This window comes from Lactuca serriola, chromosome 1 (assembly GCF_051521515.1).
Source record: "Lactuca serriola cultivar US96UC23 chromosome 1, Lser_US96UC23_V15, whole genome shotgun sequence".
Taxonomy (NCBI): Eukaryota; Viridiplantae; Streptophyta; class Magnoliopsida; order Asterales; family Asteraceae; genus Lactuca; species Lactuca serriola.
In genome coordinates this window covers 21,984,160-22,001,315 of record NC_136408.1, presented here as the reverse complement: position 1 = coordinate 22,001,315, position 17,156 = coordinate 21,984,160, and the positions used below count along the sequence as shown (strand labels likewise).

The 17,156-nt window shown below is 33.7% G+C and overlaps 1 protein-coding gene across 1 annotated transcript; it reads right to left on the bottom strand.

Moving 5' to 3' along the window:
* Nucleotides 1–15,059: 15,059 nt before the first annotated feature.
* Nucleotides 15,060–16,953, bottom strand: LOC145069162 (cytochrome B5-like). The gene is made up of 4 exons (XM_079016139.1): nucleotides 16,757–16,953; nucleotides 15,906–16,012; nucleotides 15,731–15,797; nucleotides 15,060–15,598 (listed from the first exon to the last, which is right to left on the bottom strand). The coding sequence occupies exons 2-4, from the start codon at nucleotides 15,990–15,992 to the stop codon at nucleotides 15,342–15,344; spliced, it is 411 nt and encodes a 136-aa protein (XP_078872265.1). The 5' UTR covers nucleotides 15,993–16,012; nucleotides 16,757–16,953; the 3' UTR covers nucleotides 15,060–15,341.
* Between the last annotated feature and the right edge of the window lie 203 nt (nucleotides 16,954–17,156).

The following is a 17,156-nucleotide window of genomic DNA, read 5'->3' as shown; positions in this document are numbered from 1 at the left end:
GAGTTCTGATAGTTGTTCATGCGGTGGGTCCTTAGTGGGATATGACCTTTCCATTCCATTTGAGTTGCGATCGGGATCGATTAGAGTATCAGTTTTGGTGGAGTGTTCTTAGAGTCTGTTATTCGATGAGCGATTAACATGATGATATTTTGAGAGAGTGGTCTGACAGAGAGACAAACCACTAGAATTTCCAAGTTATGGAGAGTCAGATCGAGTATCGTAGCGGCAGAAGGGTCTGTCCTTCTTTAGGGTCGGGAGTTCTTGTTGGGTTCAGGTGCTTTTGGAAGAGATTGTTGTATGATATGAATTCGTTTCGGTGGGGCTTCTAAGGTTTGGGTTCGATCTATGTGTTGATAAGGAGCGATTTCGAGGACAAAATCTAATTCAAGCGGGGGAGAATTGTAACATCTTGTTTTGGATTGTTCGTGATTAGGGTTCGTGGGTTGCAACCTGAGCATGAGGAAGTCTCGGGGTTGCGACGAGTTGCTACAAGTGTAGGGCATCTTGTCACCTTTCCATGGATATGAGGTTCATTGGAAACAGAGTTATATCGAGGAAGCAATGGAAGTTAGAAGTTTTGGCAGGATAAATCCCTTATTTGAGAAAGGTGGCAGCTGAGTACGTTGGGTGTACGTGTGTGTACGCTTAGCATACTCATGTGCGTGATTTTTAAGAGGAGCCACCTAGTACGCTGGGCGTACTAGGCACTGAATGAAAAACCCTAGTTTAGGGGTGTCCCTATATAAAGAATGAGATGACCTCATTCCTGGTCACCATCCTCAGATTGCAAACCCTCTTAAACCCTAAACCTTCGTTCATTGAGCTTGTGAGTGAATTTGAGAGCCTTTGAGTGTTTTTATGTGTTCTTGGAGTGAAGAAGAAGCTTTGGAGAAGAAGGGGTGAGAGTCCAGGCCCTTGGATCTGAGCATATCTATGTTGGGAGCTTCATATAGAGCTATAAAACTTCAAGCTTTCTCACTCTTTTGATTTGTGCATCTTAGTAGAGTATTTTAGGGTTTTGTCCCAAAAGTTGGAGACTTTATGAGCTATTGATCTCCAAAGACTTTGATCAAACTCTTTGAGTGTATTTAGTGGTGTAATGTCATAAAAATCAAGACTTGGGCATTGGAATCAAGCCATGCATGAGATATGAACATTTTGTGATAGAAGAGTGAAAGTTTTGTGTGTTTGTGACCTTATTGGCCATGCCAAGGCTTAAAGTCACTGACTTTATGGAGTAAGAGCTATTAGGGATTCCAGATTTGTGATATGAGCCAAGGTATTATCAGATTAAGACCAAATGAGTAGAAAGAGTGAATCTGGGAAGTACGTTGAGTGTAATTCCAGTACACCCCGCGTACTAACCAAGTGTCCCCGATGGCCAATATGGATTCGTGAGTACACTAAGCGTACCAAGGGAGGTATGCCCCGCGTAACCTCACTGTGGACTTTTTGGGCTAAGTCTCATTTTGGGCCTTGAGTGTTGGGCCTGGAGTTTGGGCTTGTTGCAATAGAGTTTTGGACCAGAGGAATATATATGTGCTTTGGGCCCTTGAGTTGGGCTTCCATTTAGATTTGAGAGTTTTGCCTCAGAAGAGCCCATTTATTATTGGGCCTTGGTGGGCCCAATGGGTTTTAGGTTATTGATGGGCTGGGTAGTGGACTACCTTTAGACCTAATGAGTGAGAGTTTGGACATAGTTCCAAATTGGGTTAATTGTGGGTTTGGCTTAGAGATAGAGGCCGGTGCGCATCAGCAGCATTTATAGAGGTTGTTCACCATCCGAGGTGAGTCTTCTCACTATACTTACCATGAGTGGTATCTTTGTGTGATTGAGATGTCTTATGTGCTTACCTGTGTATTGTGATATTCTGCATTATGTCTTTTTGATTTATGCTGAGTATTATTATTATGAGCTTATTGAGTTAGGACCGGAGGGTCCACCCGAGTTTTGGGACCGGAGGGTCCCACTGAGACACATTGACCGGAGGGTCTTATCTGAGTATAGTCATGAGAGGCTATTGAGATATGTGTGGTATTTTGGGGAACTCACTAAGCTTCATGCTTACCGTGTTATGTGATATGTGTTTCAGGTTTTCTCAGGATCGCGGGAAGACACCGACTTGATTGTACACACTAGAGAAATAGTTATGTTTTGAGGATCTTGGATTATTAATCAAACTATTATGGAGTTGCGTTTTGTAAATTAAATCAATGAGATTTTTATGAAATGTGTTATGAGAATTATGTGATTTTAAAATGGAAAGTTTGTTTGAAAATTTACGGTATTACATGTAGTTTGCAAAAAATCACACGTCATTTTTTTTAATTTATTTTTCGTTTTGTAAATATTTTATTATTTTGGCTATATATATATATATATATATATATATATATATATATATATATACTTCTTATATATATATATATATATATATATATATATATATATATATATATATATATATATATATATATAGAGAGAGAGAGAGAGAGAGAGAGAGAAAGAGAGCTAGGTTCATTTGTTTAAACTAAATATTGTGTTATTGTATGCATAAATGTGGGCCAATCAAAATTAAATAAAAAAATTAAATAATTAAATAAATAAATAAGGGTAATTTAGTCATTTGTTTAATAACTTTCAAAAATAATCCCTTGAATCATGGTATCTCTCCGGTTTAAATCTCTTTCCCCTCTTTATCTAAAAACTGATTCTGAAAACCCTAAATTGAACAAATTGACACCGTCGACCCTTTGTGGGTTTGCCCTTCATCGTGTTCTTCATAGAGCGGGACATTTCGATCATACACACACCTCTTCTCTTCGACTCCACTTCTCTCTTCTTCCTTTTTCTCTTCCAGCTCTGATCTCGTCTGCCTCCGTCCGATCTGTAATGCCACCGGCACCGCCGACTTTGCCTTTGTTTGCTTCGACTGTGCCACCTTCGCCTCCGGCATCTTCTACAGGTAAAGGTTTTCTTTTTCTCTTGCTCTGTGATTCGAGTTTAATGCTTGAAAATCGAGTATCATTGTTGTTTCTCCTAAAATCCAAGTATCATAGCATCATTATCTTTTTTTCATGAAATCAGAGCACCGATTTCTTTTTCTTTCTTTCTGTTTTTTTTTTTTGAAATCAGGGAATTGTTTGAGAATCTGATGTTGACTTCATGTTGAAATCAAATGTTGAAATCATATGTTAATGTTGTCTTCTCCATGGATGAGAGTCACCAATTGGGTTTTTTTGTTTGTTTTTGTTAAAAATTAGGATTCCCAACCCCTGTTGTTGAAATCGATTTTCCTCTTAAATTGCTTTTGGGATTTTAGGTTTTTATCAGTGTATATGTGAAAACGAAATTCAAGGAGTGATAAATGATATTAATGATTTTAGGTGTTTCCTCTGAAATTGTTTTTCGCATATTTACATTTTTATTGAAATTCAGGGAGTGGTAAATGATGTTTTTGAAATCTCTTCTTTTTCATAAGAAACATTGAAAAAGCTATTTAGGTTGATGTCTGTTCTGCTTGTTGGTTGAAGCAGGTTGGGATTATAGTCCTAGAGAAATTGATACATGGTTGGTTAAGTTGTAATCAACTTTTGTGAGGATAACTAATGACCAAGTTAAGTTTGCATACGAAATCCAATGATCATGGAAGAATACAAGAATCTGAAGGGAATATTAGCCGAAGTACCTCATGTACAGGTCAAGGTGGCACTTGCATCTTGGATCATAAGAAATCACATGATAATAATGGCATTGTAGAAGTTGGCTTTGATATGTTGGAATGGAATATGGATTTTTTTCTCAGAATGGAATCACAAATTCCAATTTTGTTGGAACGGAAGCAGCTGATGCTTGAAGAATGGACCATGGAATTGAAAGTGATTCTTAGCAACATTATTCTTTTAGAATGTATCAGTGTCATTGTTAGATTTTGATGTTTTTTTCCCGATTTGAAAGTTTTTTAGTTTTATTCTTTAAAAATAAATGTAATTCTTAGCAAATGTTACATGTATTCTATAAAAATTAATGTAATTTTTGTTTTAATTCTTCAATTGATGGTTCGAGAACTTTGTTATTTTACAAGAAATTTTGTTATTTTTGAACATACTCAAACATATTATGTCAGAATGTCTGAATTAATAACCTAATAATTCATAAAATCATATTTTTAAAATTAATAGAATCTATGATCCCTTAAAATATGCAAACTTCCTTTATTAAATCTATGTTAATTGACTAAAATACCCTTCTAATTAAACTAGATGATATTTTTCGATTATTTTTAATTCAATAATATGTATTAATCACTTTCTTAAATAAACTAAAATGATTGGCCCATATTTATGTATACAATAACACAATAATTAGTTTGAATAGAATAACCTAGGCCTATATATATATATATATATATATATATATATATATATATATATATATAGAGAGAGAGAGAGAGAGAGAGCTAGGTTCAAATGTGGATTGACATCTATTGTGCGGATGTGTGGATAATGTTATTATGTGAGAATGACAAAGAAAATATGTTGTTTAATAATATAAATACATTCAATCTTACATAACTATTGTCATTAACACACATTCTCACTAATTAAATCGTCTATAAGGTTATTATAGTTTTTTTATTATTATTCTCATTCTGTCATAATATTGTCAGGATGTTTATTGATTCATATTCTGTCATAATGAAAATGAGTGAAAAACGATGTGTGAGAACAAAAATGAATAAGAATTAGTGAGAATGCATGAAAATGACGATATTTTTATAAGGTCGAACGTATTCGCATTACTAAATAACTTATTCTCTTAGTAATTCTCATAGAATAACATTGTCTGCACGTCTGCACAATAATTGTCCATCCGCATTATAACCTAGCCCTATATATATATATATATATATATATATATATATATATATATATATAAAATCAAGATCAAATAAGAAGAAATTTTTTGGTAGGAAGGTAAGAAACTTTTTATATAAATATTTTTTAGCAAACAAACAAAATGAATCATTAGATGATTCAAAAGTAAGCTGATTTATAAAAAAATTCTTAAAAAACAATTGCATTATTCATTTTTAGGTAATTGAAAAACAAATTCACTTTGATGTCAATTTTAGTGAATATCAACAACATCATTGTAAAAATGGATCATCAAGTTGTTTTTGCGGGATTTTTTTTAAATTTATTATTTTTGTGAATCATGTTATTTTTTATTAATCTAGGGATTCATTTGTTTTGTTAGCCAAAAAAATATGTAGAAAAAAACGTCTTACCTTTCAACCAAAAAAACGATTTTTACTATATATATATATATATATATATATATATATATATATATATATATATATATATATATATATACACACACACACACACACTTTATTTATTTGTTTTATTTACTCTAATATATTCATACATTTTAAAGTTTTTGTATTTCTTTATTTTTTTCCATATTTCTTTTCGTATTATATTTAAATTTTTTGTCTTTTTATTTTTTTTTAATTTTTTCGTATTATGTATTTTCATTTTTTTGTATTTTTAACTTTTTCTTGACCTTTTTAAAAAAAATATAAAATGTATTAATATATTAGAGTATATTGCAATTTTTGTAATATATAGCTTTTGTATTTTTTTTATTCAGGTAAATAAAATAGTTATATTTATATTTATATTTATAATTTTTTATTTTATTCAGGTAAATGAAATGTATTATATTTCTTTTCGTTTTATTTTTTAATCAACCTGTTGAGTGAACTAACATAATTCCTACTCCTATGCTTTGTAGATCTAGCATAGTTTGTATGCCTCCTGAGTTTTATGGTTTTTATATAGAAATAGAAGGAAACATATTAATCAATGATCAAACATTGGTTGTTTTGGATGAGCCATCCAATTACAAGGAACCGATGGTAGACACTAAAGATGCTAAATGGAAGGAAAGTACAGAAAGTGAAATCAATCCATGTATGATAATTGGGTTTGGAACGTGGTTGACCTTACACCTGGCAATAAAACCGTTGGGTCCAAGTAGATCTTCAAGAAGAAGACCGACATGGATGGAATGTTCATACTTTTAAATTTAGGCTGGTTGCGAAGGGATACACTCAGAATCAAGGCATTAATTATAAGGAAACCTTCTCGTGAGTAGCCAAGACTGAATCTATCAAAATATTACTTGCCATAGTTGCTTTCTATGATTATGAAATATTTCAGATGGATGTGAAGATTGTTTTCCTTAACTAGAAATTGACAGAGGATGTATAGATGACACAACTCGAAGGCTTCATTGATCCAAAAATATCCTAATAAAGTGTTCAAGCTTGAGAGGTCCATGTATGGACTCAAACAAGCATCATGAAGCTTAAATCTTTTCTTTCATGAAAAGTTTAAGGAATTTGGATGCGCTAGAAGTGAGGACGAGTCTTGCACATATGTCAAAACCAGTGGGAGTATTGGTTTTCTTAGTTTTATATATTGATGACATAATCTTTATAGGAATCAACATTCCAATGTTGCAAAGTATTAAGACTTGGCTTCGAAGTGATTTGCTATAAAGGACCTAGAAGAAGCAACTTATATATTGGGCATAAGGATCCACAGAGATAGACCTAAATGTTTAATTGGACTAAGCCAAAGTACATACTTAGATGAAGTTTTGAAAAGATTTGAAATGTAAGATTCTAAGAAAGGGTATCTACATATGAAACATGGCATAAGATTGAGTAAGGATCAATTACTCAGTACTACTAAAGAACTAGAAAGAATGATTCGAGTCCCATATGCTTCTGCTATATGATCGAGCATGTACGCCATGACATGTACTAGATCTAATATCTCATATGACCTAAGCATGGTGAGTCGATATCAAGAGAACGCGGCCGATGATCATTGGACGGAAGTGGAGAATACCCTTAAGTATCTAAAAAGAACAAAGGATATGTTTTTGGTATATGGTGGAAAATAAGAGTTTTACAGTACAGGATATATTGACGCAAGTTTCCAAGCTGATAGAGAAAAATCGTGCTCACAATCATGTTGGGTTTTGTTGTTAAAATGGAGGAGTTGTTACATTGAAAAGTTCCAAATAAAAGACAGTGGCAGAGTCAACATGTAAGTATGAGTACATTGCAGCTAGTGAAGTTGCAAAGGAGGCTACATAGTTGAAGAACTTCATCGATGATCTTGGAGTTATGCCAAGTATCAAAGAGCCCTAGGAGATCTTTTATGATGACGTGGGTGGAATCTCCTTGACTAAATAAGCCATGGATCATGGTAACTCTAGACACATACAAAGGAAGTATTGTTATGTACGAAATCGAGTAGAAGATGGATACATCATCGTGAGTAGGTTATCATTTGAAGAGAATCTCGTTGATCCATTCACGAAGCCGCTATCAAGAAATAAACATGATGGTATGCTAGGACCATTAGCATGAGACTAGATAGTGATTTGATATAATAGTTTAGTTGTTTAGTGTGAATTATTTTTGAAACATTTTTTAGTATGAATTGTAATCGTTTTAATGTTTATTTTGTAGTGACTTAATGTAAGTCCCTAAAATGCTCGTGTATCAATCAGATCCGTTTTATGGTGCGGAATCCCAATCAAACGGATGATGTCAGATCAAATAGAAAAGAAGGAGAAAAAGAATAATATGAATCTTGTTTGAATTGATTAGAATTAAGTTCCCTTACAAGATTCACACACAACACACACTTGTTCTTCTCTCTACCGTACACTCTCTACTGTTCATCAATCTACTCCTCAACCCTAACACACACACACACACACACACACACACACACACACACATATATATATATATATATATATATATATATATATATATATATATATATACTAGGGAATATGGGCTTGGTGAACATGGGCCGTAAATGGGTTTACGGCCGTAAACTCACCCGTAAACACCAAGTTGTTTATGGTCCAAGACACAAAAATAAATTTTCCTAGAAAAGTAAAGTATAAAGCATATTTTTGACCCAACAATCTCTCCCTTGGTTTATAGCTTTCTTTTCTTAAATGACCCAACAAGCTCCCCCTAAAAAGTAGCTGGATTTTCTTGTTAATCTTCAGTTGGAGATTGGCTTCAACGTTTATCTTCGATGACTTCACAGCTTCAAGATGAACTTGATGAATCTTCAATAAATGACTTCATCTTGAGCAGTGGGGAATTTCTTCAGAATTTGACATATAACGCACATTGGGTGAGGAGACTTGATGTACTGATTCTTGAAAGATGGCGCTTTCAGCTTGAGAATCTTCAGAGAGAACTTCACAGAGATCTAATCTTCTGGATCGCTTCAGCAGGTTTAAGATAGCAGCAAACTGATTGAGGAGGCTTCAATGCAATCTGTAACTAAATCTTCTATTTCAGCTTCACCTTGCTTCTGGGGTTGAAAGATTGAATGTCGAAAGAATAATCTTCATTTCTTGCTCCTCCGAATGAGAATTCTTCGATGATCACGGATGAAGCCTTGGCTCAGAAATTCTTCGATACAGTCTCCATGAGTCTTATCTATACCTGAAATCACTTTTCAAGACAAAACAAAACAAAAAGAAAATTTAGCACACAATATTTTTGGGTTTTTCATACTTTCTGAAAAAAATAGCAACAAAAATATTTTTGGATTTTTTTGATTTTCTTGAACAAGAAATAAAACAGAAATAACATTATTTTTTTTATTTTGAATTTAATAAATTTTGTTTGTTTTTTTTTTTAATTTTAATTCTCCCCTAATATTTAAATTAGAAGAACACTATGAACAAACTTAACAAAAACAAAAATAATAGCTAACTTTAAGAGTGATTTGGGATCAAAGTTTTTAGACAGCCTTTATCCGTTTATCAGTACCTCTCCATTCATAAATAGATCTAGTCAATCGTCGGTATTATGGTCCACTTAAACACGAGAGATTGTGACAAAATTAGGACATACTATAAGTGACAAGACAATGTGATCCTAAGTTCCTAGATAATATTCCTTAAGGACCATTCAGCTGACGGCGACCAAAGATATTGTTGTCCACCTAAATTGAGCAGCGAGATCTACAGACAATCTATATGTGTTCAATTTTAATTGTACTAGAACGTGTTTCCCGCTTCCTGATATGCTCCAGCCATCAAAGACTTCCAGAATACTCCTTACACCGGGTGAGCAGACAATTATTAAGAGAGAAGATAGATTTAGAATGCATATGATGTACATCCATGTCAGATCTCTTCCAGTCACGCAAAGGATGAAACATATGACTAACTAAAGTTTTTAGAGGGATTGAGAAGAGAATGGTGCATATACTGTGTACCAGGTCGGATTTTGAGTCACACAAAGGAGACAATATATGGCTAACAGAAAGAAAGAATTGCATAGAGAGAAGATGCAGAGAGATAGAATTGCATATGTTATAGTCCAGGTCGGATCTCTCGATCACGCAAAGGAGGCAACATATGACTAACAGACAAAAAGCAAGAAAATAACCTTCTACAGACCTAGTTTATCGGAATTCCCCAGTCACCCCATCCAACCGGAATTAAGGACAGAATCCGCACATCGAGGAAAAATGAATCCACAGTTCTAGATACGGGTTCATTAGTGTGACCAGTAGATTCCCGTGTATATCTCCCTGCTCAACCTATCCGAGCATCGTATTGTCAGGCTAAACGGATCTATCTAGGTCAAGATTTTTCAAGTTTCTAGATTCCTTAAGTTCATCTATGCCTAGTCAAGTCCATTTTAAATCTTTCGTGCCTACCAGTGCATTGAACACTGAGCCTAGACAATTCAGATCCAGTCCCTTACACAGATTTAGATTGCCTGTTATCACATGATTATATCACTTCCCAAAACATCTCCTGCAAGCACATTGCATTAACACCATATTTTTGATTTTCTGATTTTCTAATGTTTTTGGATTTTTTTTTTAAATTAAAATTTTCTAATTTTTGTTTTGCTTTTATTTCTCCCCCTAAATTTGTGCATAGGAGAGAAACGAAAGTAAATGCGCAAATTTAAACTATTCTAAAACAAAAATTAGTCTTTAAAGCGAATCAGCTTAAGAAAAACTCAGGAATATAGAGAAGAAAATTCAAACCGTAAGTCACCGATTGAATTTGCATCCAGAAGGTCTGAGAACAGCATGCATAACCTCAGAACATATCCAAAATTTCTTCACATCGTTAAGCACTAACCCCATGAGTGATCCCTTCTTTTCTTCCCTTCCCGCAACGGACACATACTCTCAAATAATGTTCTGAGTGTTGTACAGTTAAGAGATGCCACCTATCATGTGCTAGGAATAGCCACTACCAACAAACCGAAGTCTGATGATATGCCTTCATAGCTGTTCCGACACAGAGCGGGATCAGTTGGTCTTTGGAACCCAATCCATTTTGAAACCGGGTCGACCTTTGTCATCTTTGCAAGGTACTCTCTCCCAAGACATGTCCTGTTTATCACAAACATAAGATATAGAAATATTAGAATCATTAGAAGATTTGAGAGATTGAGCATTCGGAACCCATTTGTAGTTGGGTTTAACCCATTTCTTTTTTGATCTGATGGGTGGCTCAGTACTTGCTTTTGATCTTGATGTCGGCCGTTGAGATGACTTTGATTTTGACTTCATGGGAGCATCTCTTGGATTTGGCTTCTTGGCCGACATTTCCTTCTTATTCTTGGGAATTGGATTCTTGGCCTTCTGTACGTTCTAGTCACCATGGTCTGAACGTGACCTTGAGGGGTTTCTTTTGAAGTCTCTCCCTCTTCGCGCGTCCTGCCGCCCTTAAGCATAGTAGGGAACGTATGCGCGATTAGGACAATTTCTGGCAATGTGTCCAGGTGTTCCACAGTGAAAACAAGTCTTTTTCTTCACTGTGAAGTTATTTCTTCCTGCCCCTGGTGGCGTATCCTTGCCCTGTCTCTTATTGTTCCCACGAGCACAATTACAACAGGCACTCTGTTTCACTGGAATTGGTGGCCTGTATTTCTCAACAGCATGTTGATAAGAAGCAGCTGAGTTCGAAGCAACAGATTCAAAGCTCAAAGAGATGTTGGTTTGTTCAATGGTTTTCTCCTTGTTCTCATCTTCTGCTACTTTACCTGCACATAAAGTAGAAACATTAGAATCTTTAACCTGAATACCTCCTGACACAAATCCAGCTGGTTTTCCATATTGAAGATGTGCCTCCTTGTCAATTTCTTCCTGTGTCATAGGGATGGATGTGTAGTTATGATTGAAAGGTGGAGGAACACTATCATACCCTAGACCTTTGTTTTGATTATCTTTGAATTTTAATTGGGTTTCAAATAAGGACTCGACTGTCTGACTTGACGCAGTATAATTTTTGAAACTAACATCAGTTTTTCCACACTTAATTTTCAAAGTGTCAAGTTCTTCAGTTATAGCAGCAAGTTGTCTCTTAATATAGTCATAATTTTCACACTTGTTGCTATACTCTTCCTGAAGCTTCCTAAAGTCTTTGGTTTTTGCTTCTAATTCATCCTTCAGGGGTTTCTATCCTTTCCTAAGTTGATATCCTTCATATTTTAGGTACTCGACTTCCCTTTTTAGCAAATCATTATGTTCACGAAGAATTTTAATTGTATCTTCACAAGATGGAGTACATGAAACTTTATTGACCGGGATGTTTGTAGGACTCATTGTTTCTCCACATTTTAAAGCATCAAGCTCTTCAATTACATCAGCAATACTAAGACGATTGAGATCTTTTGTCTTCTTGACGACAACTACGTTCATATCCCAGGATTTCGGAAGTGAATTCAGTAGCTTTTTGTTTATCTCAGATTTGGTCAAAAAGACCCCAGATATATTCATCTCAGTAGTGAGAGTGGTGAATCGTTGTATCTGAGCCTCCAGGGTTTCTCCGGGAATATAACTGAACATGTTGAAGTTTTGTCTTAACATCTCTTGAATATTCTCTTTCATGTATTCAATTCCCTTTTTGACCTCAAAAGCCATTAAAATCACAACTCGAAGCTAAAATAAAACTTAAACGACAAACTAAAATTTAAAAAAACTGTCTTTTGACTATAAACCTCAAAAGTCAACCTTAAAAGTCAAATTTAAAAAGTCAAACTCAAAAGTCAAACCGAAAAGCTAAATTTGAAATTTTAAAAGTTAAACGAATCAAAGATATCAAATAAAAGATATATATATATATATATATATATATATATATATATATATATATATATATATATATATATATATATATTCGAATAATTATGTAGGGAAAGTATATTAAAGGAAAAACTAAAGAAAGAATAACAAGGATAAATAATAAAGGTTTATTAAAGTAAGTGTTAAATGAGAAATATTATTCATCCATGGTTGATTGATATTCGGCTACCCCGGACCTATAATCGTTAATCTTATGTGAGCGTTAAAGGTATCTATAGATCTATATGAGATTGAAACTCTCACATACGGTTGCTAGCTACAACCCTAGCAAGCATAACTTTATAGTCTTTTTTCACGACATCTGATGAAGCATTGTGGTAGAGAAATATCAAGTTGTATAACTTGGTTATAGGGACTCATTGTAGTGTTACTTGCAAACCTTAATTAGTTAATTAACTACCTAGAAGAGAATGCCTAGGAGATAATTAAAGTATGAAACGATAAGAAAAGCAAACTTATTTGGATAAAAGGAAAAAATTATAGGATAAGTATTGACGATAAATCTATCCTAGGAAAAATTATATATATATATATATATATATATATATATATATATATATATATATATATATATATATATATATATATATATATAAAGATAAATTTCCTTCCTAAATACCTTATCTAATAACTATTCGAAACTAATTGAGTGTATAAACCAAATCCCTTCCTGAAAGATGGAAGAAGCAAATCAAATATTAAAAGAGAATATGAAAAGTTACTAATTAAATATAATAAAAAAAGAAATACTCTTTAGAAAAGTGATAGAAAAGTTCAGAAAGTTTGTGTATTCATAAACAAAGATCATATATCAAATAATATTTTTAAAGCTATAAAACATGTGAACTCGCCAACATTATATTGACCATTTTCAAAACTCATGTATTCCTAGGAAATCAAAAGAAACGAAGATTGTTGCATGGAAGGACAAGAAGCATGGAATTAGTTAGATTTATTATGTAAGAATCGATGTAATCGTGGGTTATTAATAAAAGAATTATGTGGTTCGTTTTATGCTCTGTGATTTGGATAGTCAAACGTACAATGTCACAGCTCGGCGTTTCCGTCACCGGCCGAGGGTGTGACAGATTCGGAGAGAGATTTAAAGTCTAATGTCTGGGTGACCCCGAATCCCCGTATACTCGAGTTCACATTTAACACTCTAAATGTGAACCCCACACATCTAGTCTCCGATAATAAACCAAACTCAGCTTGTCTCGACTGTAATTATAATTAAACTAAAATATATTAATAACACTAAAATTACCAACAAGAGTGGATAGGGTAGGGTGTGGAGGTACCCTATATAGGAATGAGTGTTAAGGTGAGGTGGAAGCGATGGGCTCGGTAGTCATGGGCTTATGGGTGTGGGGGATGAATGGGTAAGTGAATAGTTAGGGTGTAAAAGAGATGATAATATGTTTTGATTTGATGAATGATAATTAAAATAAATAGATGGGAGAAATTTTGTCTTTATAATAATACATAAGGAATGAAATCTAAAATTTTTGTTTTTATCCAATGATTTTGACAATCAACCACAAAATTTTTATTTGAATTTACATTTCAATTCCTCAAAATTCTTTTGAAACATGTGAACCGGACATCCCTAAGTGTATACTTGAAAAAAAATTAAACTATAGTTTGGCGCTACAAGTTGTAGCTTTTACTTTGCACCGGCAATAATTTTTATTTATATAGAAGTATTTGATAAAAATATATGTATTTTTTTTTTGAGATTTGTAAAATTATAAAAATAACATCAGAATAAGAGCACAAGTGTTCTCTAAGGGCAACATAGTAATTTTGTTACGATGAGTATGAATATTTTCTTTAGACGTTACTTAAAATAGCTATTAGATTATGAGTTTCTTGTTTTAAAATAAGGTTTAAGTTATCTTTTCAAATAATTTTTTTAAAATCAAAAAGATCCTAAAAACTTTGGAAATAAGAAACTTTCAAACACTTATTTCCAAACACACTTTAAATGTGCCATTCTTTCAAGGCACTAAAGCAAACAAAACCATTTATTTAGATAATACGACTTCATCAACACTCTACCAACAAACCAAATTTATTTATATGAAAAAATATCAAAACAAACATAACGATTTAACGCTTTACATTTCAAAGAAGATGGCTAACAGTTATACAAAGTAAGATCAAAATTGTGAGGGCATAGTTTTTGTAGACAATGCTACCACAGTTTCCGGCCACTCTTAATTAGCATAAATGAGGTTGTTTTGGTAACCTCTGAATAGAACCATTCAAAGGTCACATCTAAATCGGTCATCATTCAATATGTTGTTTGGTATAATCTCTAAACAACCTCTTTTGGAACTGCATATGAACAGTTAAACAATCTTAAATTCTCTTAACCATTAAAATGTTGGAACCATTTCGTTCAACATTCAATTTAGTTCAACATTCAACAAGATTTACCAAACAACCCATAATACTCAACTCATTACTAAATCTCAAAACTACTTTCAATATACCGATACAACTAAAGCTAAACTCACCACCAAATCTCAAAATAATTTCAATTGTTACATACATGGCAAGATTACATTCGTTAGACATCGAGAAATCAAAACCAGAAATCACACACATACATGATAGAGATTTCAAGGTGAGGTCTAGCTATTTAGAGAGAATGGGACTTTAATTAGAGTTTAAAATAAAGGTAAAAATGTAATTTGGTTCCCACTTTTATTAAGCATTTTTTTTTTTATTAAGTTAGAATAAAACAACTAATTATAAAAACTTATCACCAATATAAAAGCGCAATAAGCATAATCAAAATTGAACAACTCAAACTCTAAACCCTGAATATGAGTTTTATTGCTTCAAAAAGCAACCCTTTTAAGTCCCCCTTTTATATAGCATTATATAAAGGCCATTGCCCAAAGCAACATACGTTGTTATACTCTCATTAAGGTCCAAGAACAACCTAGTTCCTCAAAAAAAAAATAAAACACAAACCCCAAATTCCATACTAGAGAGAGAGAGAGAGATGTCCTCATTGAATTACAAAATGTGAGCAACTATAGTTTTTAAAATAGCAAAAGACTTGACATCAGTTTCAAGCAATGGTGATGACGTCATCTTTTGTTGGCATAAAAATAAAGAGCATATGCCAAGATCATGATGATTATAGGTAGAACCAACATAACAATAGTGTTGTTGGATGATCCACCAGCAGAAGCTTGTTTTGAACCAGAGGCTGAAGGAGGCTTGTAGTATTGTCCTTTTTTTGGCAAAGTGTTTACATCAATATCACCAACATAATAATCTTTCAACATGTCTCGCGCATTTTGACTGTGCCCCACATCTTCAAATTCTTCTGTTGCATCTTTCCCTACAAATTATTTTTTTTTTTTAAAATGTGTTACTATGATATACTATTTATTATACAAGAGAGAGAGAGAGAGAGAGAGAGAGAGAGAGAGAGAAAGAGGAAAGGAATTTGTTGTCAACTGTGTCTTCTTACTGGTGGCTAACACTAGGACTTCATCACCTCCAGGATGATCATCAAGAAAAGGTGTAATGTCATACACCTATTATGTCACAATACAAAGAAAAAAAAAACAAGCATGATCAGACATTGAAAAAGGTTACTAAGGTTCCCAAAAAAGAAAAAATAACAATTTGTGAAAAGATCTGACCTTTCCTGAAATAATAAGCCAACAATCCTCTTTTGTAGCGTGTTTTGAAACCTCTTCGAGTGAAAGAACTTTGGCCTCTGAACCCATTTCTGATCTGCCGTTACCAACTACAAAATATATAATATAAATTTCTTTTCACAATCAACAACATTATTATGCTGGTTTTCGTCCATTATCTCAGAATTACATATTGACACCAAACCAAATTCAGCTCAAAATTAACCACAAACCAGATGTAATTACAAGTTATATGCAATTGCTGGTTATTGTTTTTAGGTAAAAAAAAAATAGAACCAACAACAGTTAGAAGCAAGTATGTGAATTCAGAACCAACAACAGTTGAACTAAATTGACACCAAACATTGAGTTCGATTGATTTGATCATGCTATTTGCTGGAGGTTCATTTAACTGTATAAGTATGTAGTAGAATACAAGTTCTAAGATTTTTAACATGAGCCAAAATTACAATCATAATACTGAATATTCGCAAGTTCTATGATTGTAATACTGAATCAAAAAATCACCAATCCAGATTAACCCAACAACCAAAATCAGCTCAAAATCGATTTCTGATGCAATTACTGGTTACTGGTTCAGACTTCAGATTACTCACCAGGTTCATCAATTCCAAAAAAAAAAAAAAAAACCGTGTAACTGGGGTTCCGAAACAGAATCACCTAACAACCAAATCGTTTTCTTTTACAAAACCCACTGTGTATCAAGCGGGTAAAAACCATACAGGAATTGAGTTGATAAACGAACCATAGATACATCAGATGCAAAAAAACAAAAACGAACCGTAGATTATCAGATGCAATGTCAAGAAAAACCAAGATCGGAGGTGACTTACCAGATCGGAAACGGAGGTAGCAGCCGACGCCGGAAGCTGTGGTCTGGAGCGAAGATCGGAGGAGGATCTCCGGTGGGAGAAAAACGGAGGTGTGAATCGTTGGTGAAGAAAGAGCGATACAGGGGAGGGGGAAAGTACAATTATTATCGAAGCTAGGAGAAGGAGACAAGAAGGAGGAGGCTGTCGATGGATTTTGCTGCTGTGACACCGGACGCGCAAGATTAGAAAGGTGTTGGGCTCAACTTTGTGGACTAGTTACATTTCATTTTGGTTGCTGAATTTCCTTGTTGGGCTGTCACCATTTGCAGACAAAAAGGTAGTGCCGTTTCCTTTTTTTTTTTTTTTTTTAATTTATTTTCGTTTAATAGCTTATTTTAAAGAAAGGAAAAATTTTATGTTT

Bases quoted from the DNA above. Each gene is read 5' to 3' on its own strand.
- LOC145069162 (XM_079016139.1), bottom strand. From the start codon at position 15,992: ATGGGTTCAGAGGCCAAAGTTCTTTCACTCGAAGAGGTTTCAAAACAC. The intron at 15,798-15,905 runs GTCAGATCTTTT...GTGACATAATAG, and splicing joins GGCTTATTATTTCAGGAAAG to GTGTATGACATTACACCTTT. The intron at 15,599-15,730 runs GTAAGAAGACAC...AATAATTTGTAG, and splicing joins AGTCCTAGTGTTAGCCACCA to GGAAAGATGCAACAGAAGAA.